The sequence below is a fragment of the Coloeus monedula genome (genome assembly GCF_965178545.1).
Source record: "Coloeus monedula genome assembly, chromosome: 7".
NCBI lineage: Eukaryota > Metazoa > Chordata > Aves > Passeriformes > Corvidae > Coloeus > Coloeus monedula.
The window spans coordinates 2,980,875-2,995,463 of record NC_138787.1 but is presented as its reverse complement, the minus strand read 5'-3'; the positions used below and the strand labels follow the sequence as shown (position 1 = coordinate 2,995,463).

At 45.0% G+C, this 14,589-nt stretch overlaps 2 protein-coding genes across 2 annotated transcripts in view; both read left to right on the top strand.

Annotated features, from left to right (window-relative positions):
* The window catches only part of SPAG16 (sperm associated antigen 16), a gene marked incomplete at both ends in the record, with an annotated part of 363,061 nt that extends 356,594 nt beyond the window's left edge, over window positions 1–6,467 (top strand). The window contains one exon of the mRNA XM_082285233.1: window positions 6,286–6,467. Within this exon, the coding sequence (XP_082141359.1) occupies window positions 6,286–6,467 (182 nt within the window). The remainder of the gene's footprint in view (window positions 1–6,285) is intronic.
* Window positions 6,468–10,023: 3,556 nt separating this feature from the next.
* Window positions 10,024–14,589, top strand: part of VWC2L (von Willebrand factor C domain containing 2 like) — a gene marked incomplete at both ends in the record, with an annotated part of 43,379 nt that continues 38,813 nt past the window's right edge. The window contains one exon of the mRNA XM_082284767.1: window positions 10,024–10,434. Coding sequence (XP_082140893.1) covers window positions 10,024–10,434 — 411 coding nt within the window. The remainder of the gene's footprint in view (window positions 10,435–14,589) is intronic.

Below are 14,589 nucleotides of genomic sequence, written 5' to 3'. Positions count from 1 at the left end.
CAAGCACATTAACTAAGTGTTAGCCAGACTACTAAAAGGAGGGACTGGGTGTTTTTGCCTTTCACACCTCACCTGAGAGGTGCCCAGTTCATAGGAGACTTCAGGCTGAGGGATCCTCATGATGATGCAAATGGTTGCAGCTCCAATAATGACAAAAGACCTTAATTCAGAGGGAATGTAATCCATTAGGGCTGTGCAATTTATTATCATGAAGAGACATTCTTTTGAAAAGGGAACAGGAAAGAAAACATGTTTGATGCAATGTGTTACGTAAGGAATTGGCAGCCTTTGGTAAGTAAGATTCAAAAAAAACCACTTCTCTTAAAATATATTCCACTGACTAACAATCATGTACCAAAATTAAGGTAAATTACATTCTGACAATTCTTGAACAGAGTTTAAAAGTTCTGAGTAATGACATTGGTTGAACCATTAATGTAAGTCCTTAAAATACAAGTAGTTTCTTGATACCTTCCACTTTGGGTCATCTCTCTTTGGAAAAAAACCCACACAACAAAACCAGATGCTGCTCTACATGCATAGGAGAAATCAATGGATAGGATCAATATTCCCTCCACAGGTAATAAATGCTGAGAAGCATTTCTGTCTATCCAAATTGATCCTAGAGAATTCTTTAAATTGGTTCTGATGTGTATAAAAACCATTTCCCTATTGATCAAAGCTTTTCTTGCTTTCTTTCTTTGATATGTTATTTCATCTCTGCCATCAGGAATGGTCTCATGCAGTTATGATAAACAGAATTTCTTCAAGCCACGCAAGGTTTTTTTTCATTTAAACCCAGAAGTAGCTGGGTTTGTCTTTGAAGGTGGATGCTTTGCTTACAGTTAGGCAGTGCAATTAATTTTTAAATTGGGGAAGCGATCACATTGGAATTATTTGCAAGGAAGTCTAAAGTAACTGCTGTACTGTTACTAGAAGCAACTGCCCAAATCCTGCTCCTTGACTACTCTGTTGTCTGTGAGAGGAGGAGCTGCTGGAGCAGTGAAGAGAGGTTTTGATCTGTCACTGTCCTTGTTCTGCTGGAGAAGAAGAGTTGGCCTGAGTTGCTGAGTCTATGGAAAATATTACTGGAAGCGAGCAAACTGTGCCAGTTATCAGGAAGAATGTCTCAGCCTGATGTGCCTGGGGAGCTGTGGAGTTTGTGACTTTGGTTACAACACTATTTTATTAGCACTGAAGAAGCTGCTAGACTACTCCAGAAACATGAAGTACTGGCAGGCTAAACCAGAACTTTTCAGAGTATTTTGATAATGGAATGTTACAGAATTAGTAAATTAGTTTGCCCAAAGAAAAGTTAAATGCTTTAATGGGCATATAAAAGGGCTCACCAGTGAGGAGTGGTGGTGGTTTGCTCCAGAGATGTCACAGTTTCCAGCTTTTTGGACATGTAAAGCAGTGTGTAGCATGGTCCTGGCAAGGTTTCACTCAAAATTCATTGTACAAAGACAGTAATTGTGGCTGTGATTTCTGTTAGGCTCTTATGAAATATAAATTGTCAAACTGTCTTTTGACAAGTACAGGTTTTGTTCCTTTACCCCAAGTAATTTGGAGCCATCAACCCAGCAAATTAATCTTGTCTAGTTCTGTCTTTTGAAGAAATGCAGTAACAAATTAGATTGCTTCAACACGCCTGCACTATTTTAAATTTATCCACCAGTTCAAATTAGGAGATGGATTTCATACTGTATTCACAGGAGGGGCTTTGGTTCCTTAGGATTTACACAGTGGCGTAGGTACGCAAAGTTCCTTGCAGATGAGAAGAAGCAGGATGCTTACTTATATCCAACACAACTGACCCTCAGTGAATGCAATAACTTTGCTTTTAAGTTCACGTGTTTAGGTCAGTGCAGACACTCCAGTAAATTTGGTGAGTTCTTTGCTAGATTCCTGCTTTTGGCACTTTGTGGCTATGGCCCTTATCAAGCCCATAACTTTATGTACATTCTGGAAAATTTACAAGAACAGATTTTCAAACAAGATAATTCATTTTCTCCAGAGTGGGCTATGTGTCCTAAAAGTAAAAACAACAACAACAACAACAAAACAAAAAAACAAAACAAAACAAAACCCCCAAACCCTACTACTATCTCTGAGGTACTAAATGATTTTAGGGTTCAGTTCTGGTCTCAAAAAAAAATGTAGAGATACAGTTTTAGTAGCATGAATAGTTCTTCTAGAAGGGCATGGATGATTTTTATTGTTCTAAGTACAAACGTGTTTCCAACCCAAACAACTGCACTGCATTTGTCATTAATCAATGCCAAAATCCAAGAGCATTGCCAGTCCGGAGACAAGAACAGAGCTTTTTTTTGTAGGACACTGGGACTGGAAACCTGCAGCAGTACTTAATTCCAGTGCTGGGGAAAAAAAGGGATCTGAAAGTGCAGTGATTCCTCAGAGCAAATTCAGTCTGGTCCAAGAAGGTGACTGTCCAGAGATTCCAGATTCTGGCTGCCCTGCAGCTCCTGGCTGAAATGGGATTCAGATGAACATTTTCATGGAAACCCTGTGTTTCACCATCCCCTGGTGGGTAGTTTGGGGTCTGGCTTGGCTCCACATTTCTCTGTGGGTCCCAAAGAAAGGACGGAAGCCTGAGGTTTACATATGGAGTAAGCACCATCAGCCAAGTACATTTTAATGCACAAATAGTTTTTTCTCAGCTAAATTGTCATCCCTCATAAGGATTCTCTGCACAGAAGTTGTTTGTACCTTTAATTGGCTTTGCTACCTTTCTTTACCTTTTCCAACTCAGTGCATCCTATTTGAAGCAAGTGGCCAGATGGTCAGAGCTTATGTTATTCTAAGGACATAATAGGGGTACATCAGAAAAATTAGTACTTGTGTTCTAGCAATGGGCAACAGCAACTCAGCTGTGATTAGTACAAAGGCTGCTACTGTAGGGTCTCTTTGTGGTGGCAATGTGCTTTGTCATCACTCTTTGTCTGCCAGGTTGAGGAAGAAGGCTGAGCTCAGGATTGGCATGAGGCCAGTCAGAGCAAAGCTTCCCTTTAGCTCCCCGTGTTGCCAAGTGCACCAATATATCCAGAGCAGGTTCTGGGAGCCTTGTGAGCTGGAGATCTAGAGGCTGGGAGATCTAGAGGTCAAGGTCTTGGAGACTTTGCATCTTCTAAGCAGAATCTGTTCATTCCAGTGCAAATCAGCCTAACTGCTGGGTTCAGTGAGTTTGCATAGACCAGCCCCACCTGACAGCTGGGTCAAAGGTATGACAAACAACCTATCTTCAGGCTTTTATCTTCTTCCAGTGTTATATCAAAGTGCCTTTGTTAGTGACAAGTAAGTATCCTTCATTAAAATACAGCTTTGCATCACAATTATGTAGTAGTTTTTGTTTGCTTTCCTAATTGGAGAACATTTTGAAAGAGCAATAAAACACAATTTGTTCCCTCTTCCCAAAATGAAACATCTCCTTTTGGAAGGAAGGAGGGAGTAAATTTACATTATAATTAGCAAATTGTTATGAGCCCGTAGATCAGTGCTGACATAAAGGGTGACAGAAATGAGATGTTGTCATTTTGTGCATTCCCCCTCACATGCATCTGCCTGTGCATCCTGCTGCTCCTGAGCCAGGAAGTGGCTGTACTCATGGTCAGTGATAGTAACACATCCTAACTCAGGGAAAAATTCCTCTGAAATGAATCATTCTTCACCAGGACTGCCTAGAGCACCTCCATCCTTTCCCCAGTGAGCGCTAGCAATGAAGGCAGTGCAGTTTACTGCTGCACCTCCTAGCTGGTTGTTTTTTATTGACCCTCTCTATCTTCCTGTTGGCTTTGTCATTTCCCAGGACTGTTGGAATACTGGCATGGACTGACAGGATGAGTGCTCTGGTTTTGCTTCAAGCATCTGACTTACCTAGCAAAGCATTTAGAAAAATGCACGGTTGGGGTCTGCCCTGCTCTGCTCAACCCAGAGAGTGAATGAGCTGAAACTTTGTCTCAGTTGTCACTCTGTCCTGCCCTTACTTTCTGGAAGTGGACTGCAGCTGTCCAAACCTTTTCTCCTGCCTGTCCCTCTCTGTAACAACTGGGTTCATTAGTGGTTTTGAGAAGCTGGAAGTGACATTAACCCCCTGCCCAGCTGTTGTGGTGTCAGGGCTGCTGGAGAAATGGCATTTGTTTGGCTCCTGGAGAAGTCATCCAGCGATTGCCTGGAGAGTCTCGCTGCAAGTGCAATCCATATGCAATGCTTCTGTCAGCAAAGACTTGCTGGAGGGGAGTTTATAATAAATATTCACATCTGCTGCTTTGGACACTCTAATCCATCCTACAGATCTTTGCTGTGTCAGGCTTTGTTCTAGATGAAGAAGCTGGGTAGTTATAAAGGTTTGCAAATAGGGCATATTTATCATGGTTAGCTCTACTTCCTAGTTGCCTTCTTACACAAATATCCATGACCACACTAAGCATAAGTTGTGGTTAAATATTCTTGGTGCATTTGTAAGCTGTTTTAGACTACGTGTTTCTTTTGATAAATGGAGAAATGAAGCCATCAGATCTTCATGAGCAGAACAGAGAACATCATTGTTATGACCTAGTTTGAACGGAGGGACAGTATATTCCCTGGATAAACTGTGCATCACATAGGCACATCCAGGGCCCTAAACTGTTAAAACGGATAAATTCCTCCATGCTCACGTGTGTTGGGCAGTATGTTCCCACCTGGCTATTTGGTGAATAACCTGAGTTATTAAAAATAGCAAAATATCTCCTGTTTTTCATCATCCTCCCAAAAAATGATGACCTTGGTGCCAGGTTGACTTTGTCAGTGTCAATATTAATTATTCTTCTTCTGGTGATGTCTTTGCTTTCAGAGAGAAAATCTCGATACATAAGAAGAGCTGTAATCATTTGAAGGGTATATTGAACTTGCTCCAAATAGAAAAAGGTGTTTGACCAAGATCACGACTGACAGTACAGTGATCCCGTTGTTGTTAGGGCCACATCAGCTTTGAAATGAATGTATTGATTTTTTGTTTTGGTTTGGTTTTTGTTTTTTGTATGTGAAACTCATGATTATTATAGTTAATTTCTAAAGGACAATCTTTATCTGGAGGCTGGGTAAGTAAGAGGCGTTTCAAACATACCGCCAGCTTTTATTTAAGCAGGAATAATAATAAACTTATAAACACATCCTGCTTCCTTAGGAGTGTTGAAAACTGAGTCCATTTGATTTGCAAAAAAGCACATGGAAACTGAGAACTTCTTAGAATCTTTTTTAGGTTTTCCTTTACTTTTTCTACTCTTAAACCCTGTTCTATACGAAGGATTTGATTATCGTCATTTTTTCCCATAAGGATACAAGGGAACAAGCACTTGGTTCAGTTAGATGCCTGACCTTCTGGAAATTCACCTGAAAACTCACATCTTCATCAAAAGCATGGTCTGATGTTGATACCTCCAGGTATTAGGAGAGCATCTACTCCTCTGATGTTCAGTTGTGTGTCAGAATTTGTCCCTGAATAATTGTATCCAAATATAAGGGATTGTCCTGCTCTGGTCTGCACTGGGGCAGCCCTGCCTTGAGTATTGTGTGGGGTTTTGGTCACTGTAACATAAAAGAATTATTAAGCTATCAGAGAGCATCCAAAGGGCAACAAAGATGCTGAAGGGCTTTGAGGGGAAGCCGTGTGAGGAGTGGGTGAGGGCATCTGGTCTGTTCAGCTGGAGGAGACTGAGGGGAGGCTCATCAGGGTCTGCAACTTCTTTGTGAGGAGGAGAGAGAGACACTGATCTCTGCTCTGTGGGGAACAGTGACAGGACCTGAGGGAATGGCCTGGAGCTGTGTCAGGGGAGGTTTAGGTTGGACATTAGGAAAAGGTTCTTCCTCCAGAGGGTGGTTGGGCACTGGCACAGGCTCCCCAGGGAACGGTCACAGCACCAAACCTGACAGGAAGTCAAGAAGCATTTGGACAACATTCTTGAGCACACGGTGTGACCCTTGGGGTGTTCTGTGCAGGGCCAGGAGTTGGACTCGATGATACTTGTGGAGCCCTTCCAACTCAGCAGATTCTGTGATTCTATCAAAATAGCCAGGCTCCTTGTGAGGAGAACACGAGGTCTGCAGACTGGCTTAATCGCTCCAAAATCCAATCTCATTGTGACTGATCTGTCCAACTTTCTGTTAATTTATCTCAGGAAACAAGAGTACACACACGTGTGGCTTTAAAGCCACCATCTCAAAACTTCCAGCGCTGCTCTCTTGTGTAGCCTTTGCCAACCTCAATGCCTTTGCTCTGTGTTTCAGGTGGCCTGGTGGCTCTGGCCAGCAGCGAGGCCTCCGTCAAGGTGCTGTGCCTGGCCGTGGGCCAGCTCTCCGTCCTGCAGGGCCCCAGGGTCGAGGTGCGCTGCGTGCGCTTCCATGGCCAGGATCACCTGCTCTCCGCAGGCACCGATGGCAGGGTTTGCCTCTGGACCCGAGCACAGTGACACACGTGGCCTTCATCGCCTTCCACAAGAGCGGTTCAACAACAGCAACGCCGGCTTATAGGTTCATAGCTCGTGTTTGCACTGTTCGGGGAATATTTGCCCAAACGGAGCATTATTTAGCATTTTGTCCAAATAAACCCCTCAATTTCTCCCTCTTTCTATTGTCACCGTGTTTTCCCCAACACCAAGAATCTCTCTTTTGGTGGTTTCTGGAGAAACAGCTTTACAATGACGCCTAATGCCAGCGCAGCCGAATTGCAAGGAGATTGATTTTTAATGTAGCGCAGCACGAGCCACAGGAGCCGGGGCGCCCCTTCCCCGGCGGAGCCCTGTAGGAAGATGAGGCGAAGTTTCCACAGTGCGGCCATGGGGAATGTTTTCCCGGACACCACCAGGGCAGCGGCGATGAGCCGGAGCTGGAGAGCGCGGAGGGGCTGAGGGAAGCGCCAACCCGCGGATCCGAGGGGAACCGGGCTGAGAGGAGCTCCAGCCCGTGGATCCGAGGGGAGCCCCAGCCGGTGGATCTGAGGGGGGAGCGGGGCCGAGAGGAGCTGGGCTGAGGGGAGCCCCAGCCGGTGGATCTGAGGGGAAGCGGGCTGAGGGAAGCCGCGCTGACGGGAGCTCCAGCCAGTGCATCTGACGGGAGCCGGTGGATCTGAGGGGCAGCTCTGAGGAGAGCCGTCGCCCCAACCAGCGGCAGGCGGAGCAGCGGCCGGGGCGGGGGCGCCCCGCCCTGCATTATTTTTTGGGTTTTTCCCCCGGCTCTTCTCTTTTTTTTTTTTTTTACCACCCCCCCCCAAAAAAAAAAAAGAAATTAATCCTAATAAGAGCAAGCAGGGAGCGCGGAGCTGCGCGGCGCGGGCATGGCCGACGCCCGGGCCGGGGAGTCCCCGGAGGGGCGCGGGGGCTGCCCGCCCGCCGGGCGCGGGGCTCCTCCGCCCGCCCTCCCCCGCCTGCCTCCCGCCTAACCCGCGATCGCTCCCCCCTCTTCCCCCGCCGAGGCGAAGCTGGAGCCGCAGGAGATCCGCTGGGCACAGGGAGGGGACAGGGATGGGTTGTTTTCTCTCCCCCGCCCGCCCCGAGACCTGAGGAGATGCAGCCCAAGTTCGCCGCGATGACTCTGCTGCTGGCACCGGGGTTTCTGCGCGGCATCGCGGTCTCCGGACCGCCTGAATCCTGCTCCCTCTGAATCCTCGGCGCCGGGTTAAAGCTCAGTTCTCATGTTGTGGTTGCTGGGCTGCCGCGCTCCCCTGTTTTGCGATGGGAGGTGGAGGAAAAGGGATTGTCCGTGAGTCAACACCGAAAACGTGATTAGGAGGAACTGCTTTCACTGATCTGTTTCTGACCTTTCAGTCCATGTTGGCCTGTGACCCGTCTCAGCTTTCACATCCAGCCTGATCAGGTAGGTGTGAATTATTCACTTGGGGTGAGGGAAGGCGGATGGAAACGTTTCAGAGACTTACCTACGATCCTGGCCTCCCTCAGGTTGAGAAATTATGATAAAGTTGAAGATATAAACTAATTCTGAGCCAAGCAGCATTTGTTTACTTGTTGAAATGTGTCCGTGCAAGACGTCTGCAGTCTGTCTGATTTCCAGGATCGAGCCGAGTGCCTGTGAGTTGCTGTGGGACATCTCAGCTGCTGTAGCAAAATCTAGTGCTCTTATTTATGATCTGGGGAGAACTTTTGTATACATATATATACACACGCGTTTGTTTCGAGAGCTGCTTCATCAAACTTCAACAGATTCTCAAAATTGTTTCACATTTCCTCAGATATGAATTACTTTGTTTGCTGCTTTTTTTTTTACCCTAAATGCTCACAAATCTGCAGTGTTGCAACCTACCTGTAGCGTTAGGTGGGGAGATTCTCTGCTCTGTAGATATGTAAAGCAGCCGTATCTGCATGAATCGCTGGATTTCCAAACAGCATGTTACAGTAGATACTGCTGATAGGAGTAACAAGAGGGTGCATAGTCCTTGTGATGGAAACACAGCTAGTACTTCAATTAAGAAGATATCTTTTCGAATTTGATAAAGCTTGTGTAATATCCGGTGTCTCCCTCTGTTGTGGCTTCGGAAAAACTGCTTTGTCAACAGGATCCCTTAGCTGCTTCTCTGGGATTAAAGCTTTCTTCTCCTGCTGCTGCTTTTTTGCTTCAATTAAGGGAGAATTAATTGCTGAACATCTGCAGTCCACCAAAAATGCCAATATATAAAAAATGTCTCCCCGAGGGGTGCGGGGGAGTGCATGTTTGCCTGTGTGTGTAGGTTAATGCATGTTTGTGTAGACTCCGTGTGCCTGTGTGTGCATGCTCTGGGAATGGAGGAAAAGAAGGGATGGCACACACACCCCAACAGTCCTTTTTTCTTTGATTTGTGCCAGGATCTACCTCCGTAGTTCTGCAGTCCATGTAATGCTGATATTTCATCTCATTTAAAAGTTTCCTGTAATACTTTGCCCAGGTCTTTTAAGAGAGGTCAGAAACCAGCTTGCTGCCAGGGTTGCACTGGCTGTTGGCTGGTGTGTGGGCAGGTTGGTGGCAGTGATGTGGCACCATGGGCAGCCAGAAGTGCTCCCAAGACACCGGCACGGAGGCTTCGCCTGGCGCCGACTCTCCCGGGGGTCACCCAAAGCCCCTTTCCCTCCCGGGCTCCACCGCTTCAGCACAGCTCACCGAAGGTCAGGCCGTGCTGCATCGCTCCCAAAGTTTTAGAAAGGCTCCAGCTTAATCAGGCAGGCACATTTCAGCGGCTCCATGCATTATGCAGGCATTGAACATCCTGTGCTCCAGGTTTTTTGCTGGGAATTACTGAAATGCTGAATAATGGAGAAGGTGAATTGCATCTTTGTTTCTGTCGGGATTAAATGTACCTGCTGCAGGCTGGGCTGTGTTGGTAGCCCAGGAAGTCTGTCTTCAGAAATGCTGTAAGTTAGATTCTGTAGTATTCCACCTCTTGCAGCCCAAGTTTAACTCAGCACCATCTTTCAGATCAGACACAGTTCTGACAACAGATTATGTTTAACTCTTTTTTCAGCTCAGGTTTCCCACCTCGGTTTAATGAAGTGGGCTGTGCTCCATACGTAGCACTAAGGAACAGTGGCCACCGCAGGAGACGGTTCTTAAACTTGCCTTCAAAACCCTCCGAGCTGCCTATCACCATGTGATTTCAGGCAGCTGGTTTAATTTCTGGTACATCCAAAAACACAACTGCAAAAATGAGGAAAGTAGAAATTAGATGATTCTGTGAGCCACCATTCCTTCAGAGATATTTTGTGGTCATATGCATCCAGGCATGTGTGTCTAATTTAGGTGTTTCACATGCTTTGTTCTCTTTAGCAATAGTTAAGAAGAGGTTTAATTCAAGTGAAACAGTGATAGCTGTCTGTGCCGTTTGAAAACTTGTATTTATTTTCGGTGCTGATTGAAACAATTACCTTTACAAGTCAATATTCCTTGAATTTTGAGTTCATTCTCACTTAAAACTGTTTGTTTTCAGACCACAACACTGGTCTCCCTATGGAAGCAACTATTTGTGTCTGGCATTAAGGTCCCATGGAGAAGCTGAGGAGGGGGATGGCTCTTCATATCCATGAAGCCTGGATACTTCTGTTTGTGCTCCCTGGTTTGGTCACTCCAGCTGCCATCAATCATGAAGACTACCCTGCTGATGAAGGGGACCAGACCTCCAGTAATGACAATCTGATCTTTGATGATTACCGGGGGAAGGGCTGTGTGGATGACAGTGGCTTTGTGTACAAACTGGGAGAACGCTTTTTCCCAGGACATTCCAACTGTCCCTGTGTCTGTACTGAGGATGGACCTGTTTGCGATCAACCGGAATGCCCTAAAATCCACCCAAAGTGCACAAAAGTGGAACACAATGGATGCTGTCCAGAATGCAAAGAAGTGAAAAACTTTTGTGAATATCATGGGAAAAATTACAAAATCTTGGAGGAATTTAAGGTATGGAACCCTTTCTTCAGTATTTCATATTAGTATGCTTTAGGAATTGTATTTTTGTTGGGAGCTCTCAAAGGCACTCAGTATTTGCTTACTGCCATTGATGGATGCTGACGTTGAAGTCATTTTTAGCTGTGATGCAGATCTGGCTCATGTAAAAGCTGTCACCTCCCCCTTATGTGCACTCCCTGAGGGCCAGTGGTCAGTCAAAAGCCCCTGTGGGAATTGCCAGTCCTCTCCATCTACCTCCTTTGCTCATAGCATGGATCATGCTGGACTACCTAAGGGTGTGTAAACCAGTACTGAGTGCTTTTTAAGAACCCCTTTTGCAATTTGGATAACAAAATATTGATGGCACAGTGCTGAGACTTGTTACTCATAACTGTATGAGCATGCAAAAAAGTAGATGGTAAACTCTATTTAATTTTTTCATTTCAACTGTGATAAGGCTGTCTAGAATGGAGAAGATGAACTCCTAGGCAGATGAGCATCTCAGGCAATGAGAAGCGTGGGGTTTCATTGTAATGGTTGAGTTCATGTAAGGAATGTCATAAAGAAATCCTGAAATATATCTTAAAAACAAGATGGTATTTTCCAAAACCATTACACAACCTGCAGTTCTCATTCTAATGAGTTTGATCCCGTGCTTTGAATTCTGCTAAGAAAAACAGCATTTCACAATGAAGAACAGGGGCTGGAAAAGCTGTAGGTACACAAGTTTGTTCTTCAGCTCACGTGGCTTTAAGAGTTGAACCTCCATAATTGACAACAGCCTATAACTGTTCATGGCTGTGTGCCTGATCTTATTGTACACTTGGCCAGTTTACTGTCTTTCCTGCAATGAAAATAATTTCGTATAGGTCTGTGCACTTCACCAGTTCTTGGTAACATAGGTGGCAATTCCCTGCTTCACAGAAATTGTCATTTTCAGGGAAGGTAGCAGCTAGTAGTTCCTTTCTTCTATCCTGTGGTGTATGTTTATCTTTTTCTGTCCATCTGAAACTGCAGCCACTGAGTCTGGACAAGACAGTTTAATGTCACAAACAAGGTAAAGCAAATGTATGAGGAAAATCCTCCTGGGGGCCACCCTGATCAACCTGCTTTTTTGCTTCTCTGAGGGATGTGAAGATGTTGATCTTGTGAACTGCTCAGATAACAGTTTCTTCTTGTCCTGAGAAGGCCTAGCCCAAGTTCATCCCATGATCACATTTCAGTGGTCCCATTTTGACTGCTGTGTTGTCAGGTGGTGAGATATCCCACCTAGGTGGTCGTGTTTTTATGTGAGAGGTACAAGGATGTGTTTTTAGGAAGCAGAAATTTGTAAGGACTCTTTGAAGAGATTTCAGTGTCATTAAAGTCTCTTGGATGTGAATCAAGGGGAAAAGTAGTAATCACTTTTCCTGAAAGAAATAATTTCATCCTGATAACAGCTTAAACTCTAGGGAAACAGAATACAAGGGGGAAATGCTATTGGAGAGGTTAGGAGCCATCTGGTTCATTGCTTGCTGTATTCAAATACTTGGGGTATTGTGTGGAAAGCAAAGTTCCAGTACCCTCTGAGAAGCACAAAGTAGGTGGTGTCACACCACTCTCACACACAGTAACCTTCTGTCCAGAACAGATCCTTCACACTTAATTTAGCTGACAGTCAAACTTTTGACCTAGACCTGTGTTTTGCTGAGAGCTCAATATGTTGTGGAATAGGGCAGAAACCAATGTTTGGAAATCTCTGTGTTTACCTAGAATAAACAGTGAATTGCTTTTTTCCTCAAAGTACTGTAGGAGAGTCAGACAATGGAAGAACATTCCCAGGGGTGTTTGGTGGGAAAAAAAGAAGCACCTGTGAACTATAACTTTATAAATTCTATAGGACAGACAGAACTTCAAGATTGAGGAAGCTGCTGCTCTGAAGTCTTGACTTTATGAGGCACCCAAGCATTTCGTTGTTTATTTCAACAGAATATTTTACCTGCTATCCCTGGAGATGAAATCCTGAGCAGTTCATAGGTTTTACAGGGTCTGAGTTCTTCCCTTCCCTCATCCCGTTGAATTTATAAGGTCTGCAAACTTTCTGACATCCATTGTACACACACTGAAGTCAAAGACGAGAGGCTGTTCTGACTCAAACCCGGGCTGCTTTCAGTGGAAACAGAGGCACTGTTTTATGTGGTCTCAGAACCCTTTCACCCACTTGATTTACTTTTGCTGGTATGTAGATTCCAAATCGTCATCTATAGAAGTGCTTGTCACTGCTGAGTTTCAGCTGAAATTAGCCTCTATTTAAAAATCTTCTGCAAGTGTGTGTCTGTGTGTGTGTGCCAGGAATGACTCATCTTGTAGAAATTTCAGCTGCCTGATCTTTCACAAATTGGGATTAATTTTTTTCTCTTGGATTTTTTTTCTCTAGGATATCAAAATCTGTGAGAGGCTTCCAGTTGGGTGAATTTACCTGTATTGTTTCTAGATTTTTTCTTAGGTTTGGGGTGAGAAATCCAGATGTGATTTAATCTTTTTTTCTTACCACTGGCAGTAACTGTGATGCTCTCAGGGTAAAGGAGTAGTTACAAAGGACCATTTCTTGAATATTTAGCTTTCTTCTAGTGAACAGATTTTGTACCTCTGATTTTTTGAATCATAACAGTCATAAGCACAAAATACAAACATGACAACAAGCCATGTAGCTTAGACAGCTGTCCAAATATTTATACTTGTGCCCTCAATCATTAATGTGTACAGCTGAAATGCTGAACTGAAGTTCAGTTGTAAATCTAAACCCATTAAGAGTTTTTCTTGTATCCTTTTGTAATTTTGTGTCCCTGACAGATGGCTTAGTAACCCATGTAGCATCTTCATAGGTCTGTTATGGGTCCTGGGAGATGTTGGTGGGTTTGGGGCCCCAGCTGCCCATACAGAGCCTGCTTCACCCCCTGGTTTCAGTGGGACTTTTCCCCAGCTTTGGCTGAGGCTGTGGTCCCACCTGGAAACCCCTGCAGGAGAGGCCAGCACAGTCTCTCTAATGTTAATCATGGTGTGATTCAAATGTATCTAAAATACAGATTGATACCCTGTGGTCAGGATTTTGATACCTGTGGAGCAGGAGAGAGGGTAGGTCTGGTGGGTTTTACTGGGATCCCTCTCCCTTTCCCATCCTGTTTTCTGCTTTTCTCTTTGTTGGACTCTAATGTGATCACTCAGGTCCCCACTGGCCCCTCTCAGGGCAGGGGTGGAGGCAGCTGTGGTGGCTGCAGGGAAGGTGTGAAGGATGTTGGAAGTCTTAGGCTGTTTTCCCCAGAGGGATTTGGCAGGAACTCCCGAGGTCACTTGGCAGCTGTTTTTTCTCCTGCACATCATCCTTGCTTTGATTTCAGTCCTGGAGGGTAAGGTCTGAGTTCCGAGTGCTCTGCACTCACCTGTAGGAGCAGAGATCTTTCGGGAGGTTGTTAACCCTCCCCTTTCTTCTCAGAGAGACAAAACAAGCAAATAGAGATTGGTCTTGGTTATTTTAAGTACACATGGTTGTGTCTTAAATGAATGTTCCCAGCCAGCAGCTGATGTGAAGTTAAGGAGACAGTGTTCCACCAGTGTGACGGATGTTCATTGGCAGCTGATGGAGAAATCCTGCAAATGTCACTGAGGCAAGATTAAGTCCCTAAGTGCTGATTAGTTTTTGCTCTCTTGCACGACTTGCTGAGAAAAGCACACACCTTTGAGAAGTGGAATGATGGAGTGGTTACGGTGTATTTGTGAGGAGCCACTGGAAGAGGATTGGGCTGTCAGTTTGGAAGTCCATAATCAGCTCTGAAACTTCCTAGGTCTCTTATCACCCAACAGAGGCACATCCAGAATAACCTTCTGCAGACCTCTGGGTATGTAGCAAAATGCCATTGCTGGGAGATAAATGGTCAGCTCACAAGAGATTGTCAAGCTGACATCTTGAAATATTGTTTCCATGTTAGACTGACAGGCAGGGACTGCTCCCTGTCCCTGCAGGAGGGTGAGCACGTGCCATCCTCCTCCAAGGCAGTGGCAGAAATTTCCTAAGCACAGATATTAAAATACCTGTGTTGGCCTGGCAGAGCAGTGGGTGAGTTATCCTTTGGGTGGGAACACAAGAGGTTTTGGCCTTCCTGATGATGTTCCAGTGAGAAGAGCAGCTTC